The following is a 10,261-nucleotide window of genomic DNA, read 5'->3' as shown; positions in this document are numbered from 1 at the left end:
CTTCTCTCTCCGTGCCCATATAGACATCTCGGCGCACTTGCGTTCGTGTGTGTATAATGCCTTCGGACATTTAATTTTTTTTCCCTTTTGCTGTCAAGCACGTGATAAGGCGGTTTTTTATTTATTTTATTTATTTATTTTTAGAATTAAGTGAGTGAAAGGGCTGGAAATGTGAGCGCGAAAGCAGAGAAACAGAGCTTATTGTTTCCTCCAAGCACGAAATGTCGGTGTTCGCGGCTACTATCAAAATTTTAATGCCCGGCTATATCTGACTAAACTATCCGGTTTTCTCGCTCTGGAGAGATCAAAATCCAATACACAGTACATCAAACTGAGAAAGAGAGAGAGAGGGAGAGAATAAAAGTATGGGTCTTAGATAACGTTATGGAGTCGCCACCACCTGCAGAAATGCCTGACCAAATGTGTCAATAGGTATTTTCGTTTTATGGAGAATTCATTGCTGCTGCAACCCGAAGCGGTTAGGGAGAATTCATACGCTGAGGACTGGACAACAGTTTAGTGGCGACAAGGATTAAATACAGCTGATCGATATTCTTTCGACGTTACACATACACTCCAATGTGGCGTGAATTCGCCAAGACCACTTTCTTACCAAAGATATAAATTTTCGACAAAGCTTGACCATTGTCCTTCCATATCACTACTACAGTGGGTCGCGGATATACCACGCTATCAATGTTCTTAACATTCTTTCGACTGTAAGGTAGTAGTGCGCTTTTGTCACATAGTTTGCTCCTGACTCAGAAAGCAAATCCTTTTCTCTGACATCCAAAGTGCAGGAAGAGTAACAAAAAAAAGTAAAGCTGCGAAAAAAAAAAGAAAGAGAGCCCTATACCAATTTTACCTTCACGCACATTTCGTTGGGATGCTTCGGCCGTCTTATACGATGTCGAAACAGAGAATTCGCGAAAGCTTTCCACGAAGAACCGTTTTGAGTATACCTCGCTTGCTGTCCTCGTTTTTGTTTAGCTTTTTCTCACGACAAACAAAACAAAGCATGACTACGCCCAGGTACCAAAGTGGCCGGTCGTGCCTCCGATCCCCCGCTAACATTGCGAGACGGTCTCGTTTCGACGACCGTTATATCCCCCCGAAATCAAAGCGAGGGACATGGGCGCACCCTTCGTATCCTCTCAGATTCACTCGCGGCGATCGAAAAGCGACCAAGTGGGGGACACACGAAAAGACGTCGTCTTCGTCGTCGGTAAGCCAGCCATACACGGCCGGTGACGAAGGAGAATAGAAGAAATCTCTCGTTCTACTTTATTTTTTCAGTTCCATCCGAGAAGCCACCGAAACAGCGGCAACCCCAGGCAGAGCAAGCCGTAAGAGGGGACACTTTTGAAATATCGTTCCAGACGGCAGGTAAGCCATAAAGCCGTCTGAGAAGAAGAAGGCATTGCGCCCGCCCCACGGGGAGGGAATGAAATCTTTCGCGGTTGTCGTCGCGCAATCGACCGCTGGGACCTCTCCCTCTTCCTATCTCTCTCTCTTTCCCCACTGGCTTGTATAGTGCGCGCGCGCGTGTGTGTGGAATTGGAGAGGCAGGTATACACTTCCCCGGGAATAAACTTTTCGTGTCTCCTTCCGAGCTTTCACTTTTCTTTCCGCTCTCGCCTGCTTATCGGTACTCCGCATCGTCGAGCGCTCATCCCCGTGGCGTTTCTCGGCGAGTGCCTCGAAAAAGGGACCGACCTCAATCCTTCCCAACACTCACAAGGAGATCGGCTACGGGCCGCGCCATACAAGCTTCGCCCCCTTATCTGCCGTCATTCGCTCGGCGTCCTCGTCTCACTCACCCTCGGCTCCGCCAAAGGCGTACGAACCACCTTCCTCTGTGTGTGTGCGTATACGGCTGACTCGGGGGCGTCGAGGTCTCAAGCTGAACGGAAGTGACTGCAGCGGCTTTCTTTGGCACGGCCGCGGCTCTAACCTTTCTCGAAAGGGGATGCGTGCCTCGCTTTTGGGGAGACATAAAAACGCCCTCAGGGCGTTCGATCGCCGTTACGGATTTTCGTTCCTGTTGTCGGTGCTGCGCTTGGAGAAGGGATAGGCGAAAACGTATACGCCACCTGACGAAACTGTGTGTTTGGTGTTGGCTTTCGTTCCTTCCGTAATATCGTATTTACGTTAGGTGGCCAATATACTTGTAGCGCCTCAGAATACGGCGCTCGTCAAGGAAGAAGAAGTTGGCATTCGGCTGCGCGGCGGGTGCAGGGCGAGAATAAAAAATCAGTTCGAAAACTGAACGCTGTCAGGGCTGGATCTTTCTCGTGTTAGCTCCGACAGTTAATGGTGACCCGGACGTGATTCGAACACGCAACCTTCTGATTGCCTCGGCCCTTCGTGCCTTCATCTTTCCGTCGGGCAATTTTTGATCAATTGCACAACATGAGCCATCCTGGTATTCGTGCGACCCAGAAGCTAGTCACATCTCGTTTCCTTTGGCCAAGCATCAGTGCTGATGTCCGACGCTGGGCGCGAACCTGCGTTGAGTGCCAGCGGGTTAAAGTTCACCGTCACACCATCACGGCAACATCCCCCTTTCGGCCTCCAGACGCAAGGTTTTCTCACGTCCATCTCGGCATCGTCGGCCCTCTTCCGTCATCGCAAGGTGCCTGTTACCTGCTGACATGTGTGGATCGCTTCACCAGATGGCCGGAAGCGTTTCCCATTTCCGACATTACAGCACCAACAGTTGCTAAAGCTTTCACAAACGGCTGGGTGTCGCGCTTTGGATGCCCTTCTGTCGTCACCACTGATCGAGGTCGTCAATTTCAATCGGCCCTTTTCACCGCACTTGCCAATATCCTGGGCATTCGACACATCCACACAACTGCCTACCAACCTTCCGCCAATGGCATGGTCGAACGGCTTCATCGACAACTGAAAGCTGCCCTCACTGCTCACCAGCCAAGGGAACGTTGGCTCGACCACCTCCCCTTCGTACTTCTGGGCATCCGATCAGCATTGAAAGCGGATCTCGGCTGCTCATCAGCCGAACTAGTCTATGGCGTTTGCCTGCGTCTTCCAGGAGAATTCTTCGAGCCATCATCGCCACCTTCCACTCACGATGCCTCCACGTACATTCGAGAGCTGCGCACCACGTTTCGGGACCTTGCTCCTGTGATTCCTGCCGACCGACACCCCAAGTCTGTCTTCGTCAGCCAGGATCTGCATGACTGCAGTCACGTCTTCGTTCGGCGCGACCAAATACGGCCACCACTCACACCAGCCTATGATGGCCCATTCCGCGTACTCCATCGTACACCTAAGACGTTCACGCTGGACATCAATGGCCGTGAAGACGTCGTGGCTGCCGATCGACTGAAACCTGCGTATATCGCCGCTCTCGCGTCCGCGGGGCTTCAATCTTCAGTCTGGATGCCCACATCCAAGCATGTTCACTGGGCGACTCCTATGGCTCTAGTTCTACGGGGGGGAGCCCTGTAGCGCCTCAGAATACGGCGCTCGTCAAGGAAGAAGAAGTTGGCATTCGGCTGCGCGGCGGGTGCAGGGCGAGAATAAAAAATCAGTTCGAAAACTGAACGCTGTCAGGGCTGGATCTTTCTCGTGTTAGCTCCGACATACTGTATCCCTCGAAATGCCACGCAGTTTGTAGTGTGGCGGCAAAGACTGACCATTGCATGGGGGATGACCATTGCATGGGGGATGACCATGGCATGTGGCATGACCATGGCATGGGGTATGACCATGGCATGGGGCATGACCATGGCATAGGGTATGACCATGGAATGGGGCATGACCATTGCATGGGGAAATGATCATAGCATGGGGCATGACCATGGTATGGGACATTGCCATGGCACGAGGAATGATCATGGCATGGGCGAAGACCATGGCTGACTGAGCTTGGCGTCTAATTTTCTCGAAGGTTTTAACACATCGCAGCGGACATGAACCACTGATACGGGCACTTTAGATTCTGACAACACTCCGGCTTTTCGGCCACTGTACGCGGGCCGGATGCCACGATATATAGTTGTAACACACACACACACACACACACACACACACACACACACACACACACACACACACACACACACACACACACACACACACACACACACACACACACACACACACACACACACACACACACACACACACACACACACACACACACACACACACACACACACACACACACACACACACACACACACACACACACACACACACACACACACACACAGTCTCGTTCCTATTCCCCCTTTGAATTTGGTTTTAGTTTTCCCGACTTTTTTCACAGGAAGCAGCTTCGTTGTCGGCGTCTGAATACTCGACGACAACCTTTGCCTAATGCGTACCTCATGCATTCTTCCATTTGCTGCTAATAACTCACATTCGCTTGTTCAGACGCCTTGTATCACAAATGTTGTTGTTGTTGTAGTTGTCCTAAACAAGTGTACGTCTACACCCTGTGGAAGGAATTGGTCATAAAAGTTGGCTCCAGCGCAGTCATCTTTATCGGTGGCGAAAAATGGAAGTGGGTGTGCGCACCTAAACATATGCGTCGTACTTTCAACTCAACTAGCATTTTATATAATTGGAGAGACCCAGCAGAAGGCATAAATGACTGGTGCTGTCACTGCTTAATGGCGCTTCCTTATCTTTTTAATACTACTACTACTACTATTAATAATAATAATAATAATAATAATAATAATAATAATAATAATAATAATAATAATAATAATAATAATACCCGTCATGGTGGTCTAGTGGTTAAGATGCTCGAGTGCTGACCCGCAGGTCGCGGGATCGAATTCCGGCCGCGGTGGCCGCATTTTAGATGGAGGCGAAAATGCTAGAGGCCCGTGTACTTATATTTAGGTGCACGTTAAAGAACCCCAGGTGGTCGAAATTCCCGGAGCCCTCCACTACGGCGTCTCTCATAATCATGTCGTGGTTTTGTGAGGTCAAGCCCTAACAAATAATTAATAATATAATAATAATAAATTCAGATCAATCTTTAAGATGTGTTTCGCGAATAAAATCGGCCACTCAATATACACCTTGTTTTCGCGTTGAAACAACGCCGCCAAAGCAATGGCTATCCAACCATTTGCTACTTATTATGTCTAGCACATCGCAGTAACATCTACTACGGTGGCGTCTTGCTGCTTTTGAACGAAGTCGCGCGCTTCTACCGCTATAGCTAGAGCAATTATTTACTAAGTCAGCACATTAGACCTGTCCAGCAGACTTGAGCTCCACCTTCGACAAGACGGGCAGAAAAAGAAAAGAAAACAGGAGAAGGAGCAAGGAGACGGCAGAGCTGCCCTAGAGCGACAGTGAAGTATTAGAATTGCGACTAACATTGATAAATCGCTTCATCTCCACTTCACTTTAGGAAGGCCTCGGCCGAACCCAGCTACCATTTCTTTTAAGTTGAAGGATACATGTTGTAGGCAGAAATACCTTTCACTGAGCAACCGCTTAAGCGAGTTGAGTGAAAGTCCTCCGACTTAAAAGAAAGCCCCGTCCTTTACTCTTGTTCTGCTTAAGCGATGAGATAAACGTAATTTTAGAAACATTGAAGAAGAAAGGAAGAATTATATTGAAAAATCTAAAAGCCGCGTCAAAAGGGAGATATCAGGAGTGCGTGGGCTCTATCCTGTAGGAGCATTTTAACTGGGTACATTTTGCTCGTTGAATACGCGCACTATAATCTATGCAACGTGCTTTCGTTTACGTAATTTTTATGAAATTTACGTTAACCAAGGCAACCTGTGCGCAGAAAGTTTGTGAAAGTTCTTTACTTTGGGGCGCTCGTCTGTATATTTGTGGTCTTGTAACTACTTTTTTGAAACCAATAAATCCTTATCTGAAGCAGTTTCTGAGCGCTTTCAACTTTGATCTCTGTACAGTACTTGCGACGCTTCGTAAGTAAGATACATTGCGAATTAAAGAGCCTCAAAACTTCGATTATCGCGTTTTAAAATTTTGAAAATTTTTTCATTGAGAAATTTAAAGGCCCGAACGCAGTCTTCGATTCAGTCGTTTATTGTACAACATTTCGTTGTTACAGCCAAACCGTATACGGATAAGTTCCGATGGATCGCGTCCGCGGACAAAAGACGCGTAGAACAAGGATTTTTCGCGAACCAATTAGCTCAACTAATACGACGTTTTTGCATCGAAAAAAAAAAGAAAAATGACATGGCGTTAAAGTAAACATCATGGCGTGGGACTATACCGACATGGCAGAATGACGTGAACAATTTTGTGCCTCAAAGGCAAGACTACTTGCGTAAGAAACGAACGTCACGTCATTTTTGTACCTTCGAAACAACGGGGTTTCTTATGTACTACAGGATTTCATTTTGGAGCCGCCACTGGCTGCTGTTGATGAGATAATATGCGTCATGCGCAATAGAACCACCCGGATGATTGAGCGTACGTCTCTCCATCCGCTCAATGTAGTCAATAATGGTAATGTGTAAATTCACTATAACAACATTCACTACAAGAGTCACAGATTCACTGGCTTCCATCTTCATAGTGGAATATCTGTGTTTCTTTTTTTTTAGTGCGATGAATTTTTGAGAAACTGTTTCGACAGCTGAAACATGAAGGAGCATTTTCGGTTCTCACAGGCGCTTGAGTGCGCCAGTCTTTCGAGCTTAATTTTCTCCTTGATGCCGATTCACATCATGAAGCCCCGTTGTAAGTAAGGATTGGTGGAACGTGTTTCTCGCTAAATATGCTCATTCTAAGGACTTCGCAACTCAAATATCAGTGCTTTGTAATTGCTGCGTCATTACGCGCATGCCAGTGCTTTCTCTTATACGAAGCACTTCCGAATTAGACAACTTCGCTTATCTGCAGCCCAGTCTACATCTCGCATTCTGAGTCGTGCCTTCACGAATCACATTTTCCTCCCCTTCTTTTTTTTTCTTTTTTTTTGGGGGGGGGAGGGGGAGGGGGAGGGGGGAGGGGTCTCGAAAACTGCTCTCCGAAGCGAAACACGTGCGATGATGGGTTCTGCAGCGTAATTGCGATCTCGTTTAAAAACTCTCGCAGACACTGCAAAAACGAAACCAGAATCAGATGAGCTCACTAATATCTTATTCATTTTTTTTTTTTTGGGGGGGGGGGGCTTTCTGAGTCCTCGCAGTTTCCCAAATGCGTCAGTGCGAACGAGTTTGCTCCGCGCATTCCAGCACACCCGAGCTGCTGAAAAGCAAAAGGTCTGTCGTGATAGGATCGCTCGCTCTTAAGGGACGAACTGTTAATTAGTATTCGAGCGTTCACATAGCAGCTGAATTTAGTCCTAGACTTCCCGAACAATATTCGCTAGTTAAGAGGACGTGTTAGTAAAAAACTCATACCGTCCATTTTTTTTTTCTAGTCTTCCGATAAACGAGGAACCCTTAGCATACACAGGATTAGTCACTAATGAGTAGTCTCCTTCGACTTTATCGAAGGAGGGAGATGATGCGGGGAACTAATTGGTTACAAAGAGAAGAAATGGTTAGGATGGTCAGTCAAGTCTGTAAATCGGTTAGGGTGGTCAGTCGAGCTATCTTGCGCAAGAAAGAAAGAAGGTGGCTGAGGGGGTGAGTGTGGAGGGACGAGAAAGAAGGAGAAAAACTCATACTGCGGGAAAAGGGGGGACACACGCACATCTGAAGCCAGTAATAATCCAGTCATGACTGCGAACAGGCTGTATGCCATCGAAAAAAAAAAGCGACTTCTCTGCCCTGTTCCGCGGTAATTATTCGATTATCCTTACAATTACCAAGTTCTGTGCACGTGGAGAGAAGAGGCGGTAAATTTGTGACCCTTTCTTTCCCGTTTCTCGGTCCTGCTTTCGGCAGTCACCGCTTTCAGCTTTTGCTGCACAGAACAGTATTGGGGCAACTGGTTCTTAGCGTATTGCTTGCAAGAGAGCACTAGCTTATAGCTATCGCCCTACCGTCACAGCCACAATGACAATTTGGGCAAGTTCGGTTATGTTAATCGGGAAAATAATAGTCAGCGCGACAGGCTTTAATACGAAAAACAAAAAGAAAAGGTAGAAGCATTTCATGTCGCTTTCGTTTCCTTTAGCTATTTGACATTGTCGTCCTCAGTATTACTTCCACGATACCGCCGATACGTCACACGCACGTTCTTCACGCATGCTAAAGGTATTACCGCGCATGCACCCGATGCCGCATGGCTAACAAAAATGACATTTCTATGCGGGGGTGTAGCTCAGAGGTAGAGCGCTCGCTTTGCATGCGAGAAGTTCCGGGTTCGAACCCCGGCTCCTCCACGAACTTTTTTATTTTTTATATAAAATAAGCTTCCGATAAGATTGAAATACGTTTTAAACATGCGGCAGTTAAACTTCAGAGCAGGACGTACCTTTCTTTTTTTAAGAAAAATATTTTACATGAAAGCGGTATATAAGTAATGGCGACGTGCTACTCTCTCAATTCTCTGTGGTAACCTAACAATCGGGAGGACTTAGACCAACACAACATACTGTAGCTACATTCGGTGACTCCGTGTTGTAATACATGTTTCCAGATACTGGAGTGTTCGCATGAGGTGGCAACGTACAACTGAAGCACACATCTACAGTAAGTCTCCCTCTTGAACTGGACAGCGACTGTGTGATACTGTGTGGCTCTATAGGCATGACGTTAAACCACGCATAAGACAAGGGACGGGTTGAAAAGGAAACAGGAGAGAGGCTTTTCTTTTAAACCTGTCCCGCGTGTTGTGCGCTTCATGAATCGATGGCAACTTTCCACTTTAACGTTGTTCTGTATACGTTGCCACGTAACTTACCCAGGGTAAGCCTCTCGCCGGTGTCGGGGGGCAGCGTGAAACCGAGCAGAGTCATGGACGAGATGAGCACGCAGGGAATGATGAGGTTGAAGCCGTAGTAGAGCGTGCGCCGCCGGATGTGGATGGTGTACGTGATGTCGATGTACGGCTCCGGACAGCAGGCATACTCGCGAACGTTACGCACTCCCGGCACGCCTGCATGCGCAATCCAGCGCATCTTTGAGACCATGAAAACACAGAGCGCATAGAAGGGAGAGAGAGTGGGGGGGGGGGGGGGGGGAGGGGGGATTATGACAGCTAAACATGAGACATGGGATTCATCGGACATAAGCGTTTGCCATTGTGTAGTCATTGTCTTGACCGATAACATCGTTGTAACACTTCCTCGCTTCGCAAGGCTTGTCCTTCTTTCTACTAGAGATGGTCCTCCGCGGCAATAATATGCCCTTTGCTTCCCGAAACTGTTACTGGCTTGTACCTGTGGTAATATATTTATGCAGTACAGCTCTAGAGGAGAAACTCAGGCGAGTTAGTGGTAGTTAATAATTGACAAGGTACAGCGCTAAAAAAAAAAAAAAACGGAGGAAGAGGGAAAGGAGCATTACGGCAGTACAGGTTTCACTGCAGTTTTTGCACTGAAGAAATCTAAATGAGGGAGGAAAATAAAAGAAAGAAAGAAAGAAAGAAAGAAAGAAAGAAAGAAAGAAAGAAAGAAAGAAAGAAAGAAAGAAAGAAAGAAAGAAAGAAAGAAAGAAAGAAAGAAAGAAAGAAAGAAAGAAAAAAAGAAAGAAAGGCTTCCTCGTATGATGAGAAGCAGACACCCTTCGCAAAGCCCAAAAAGAAGTGTTTGTTAAAGCAACAGCCATTGCCCTGGGCATGACCGCAGGAACCACTCCGTGGTGAGCGCACCCGCGCGGTGCACTACATAACCCTATAGCGTGAACGAACGAATGTGTGGCGGCGTTTAAAGTACTCGGCCAGACTCGCAGGTCGAGTGAAAACCATTCCGCGAGGAACTGGCGAAGCGGAGCGATCCGAGTGCTTCCCTAGGAATGCAGAGGTGAAAGTTTTGAAAAGAAAGAAAGAAAACGAAACAAGAACAACTATACCCCGAAGAAGTCGAAGAATAACGCAATAACACAAGCCTCCGGAAGGAGGCCCCAATGTTTGGCAAGCTCTCTGTCGGCGAAGTTTTTTTGGTTTCCAGGGGGGGGGGGGGGGGGGCTTGTTGCGACCGAGTTAGGGTAAGAAAAAAAGAAGGAAGAAAAGGAAAAAAAAAAACAAGAGTGCATCCCAGCGATACGTGGGTTCCTAGAATAATTCTCTTCCCACAAAGTGGGGCCAAACGGTGCGGGTGGCTGGAGGTGAAGGAAGAGCGGCTGGGTTGGAGAGCGGCGTCGTCACAGACTCCGAGCGCGGCGGCCGCAGA

The 10,261-nt window shown here is 47.5% G+C and overlaps 1 protein-coding gene and 1 non-coding gene across 3 annotated transcripts in view; one reads left to right on the top strand and one right to left on the bottom strand.

Annotated features, from left to right (window-relative positions):
- The window catches only part of LOC119389535 (neuronal acetylcholine receptor subunit alpha-7), a 264,755-nt gene that overhangs the window by 19,654 nt on the left and 234,840 nt on the right, over positions 1-10,261 (bottom strand). For both annotated transcript variants that reach the window (XM_049414460.1, XM_037656852.2), the window contains exon 6: positions 8,833-9,027. In XM_049414460.1, coding sequence (XP_049270417.1) covers positions 8,833-9,027 — 195 coding nt within the window. The remainder of the gene's footprint in view (positions 1-8,832; positions 9,028-10,261) is intronic.
- Trnaa-ugc (transfer RNA alanine (anticodon UGC)) lies at positions 8,240-8,311 on the top strand. Its single transcript has one exon. It is a non-coding gene; the product is annotated as a tRNA-Ala (tRNA).

The sequence above is a fragment of the Rhipicephalus sanguineus genome, chromosome 4 (assembly GCF_013339695.2).
Source record: "Rhipicephalus sanguineus isolate Rsan-2018 chromosome 4, BIME_Rsan_1.4, whole genome shotgun sequence".
Classification (NCBI taxonomy): Eukaryota; Metazoa; Arthropoda; class Arachnida; order Ixodida; family Ixodidae; genus Rhipicephalus; species Rhipicephalus sanguineus.
The sequence above is the reverse complement of the archived record's forward strand: the minus strand, read 5'-3'. Positions and strand labels throughout refer to the sequence as shown.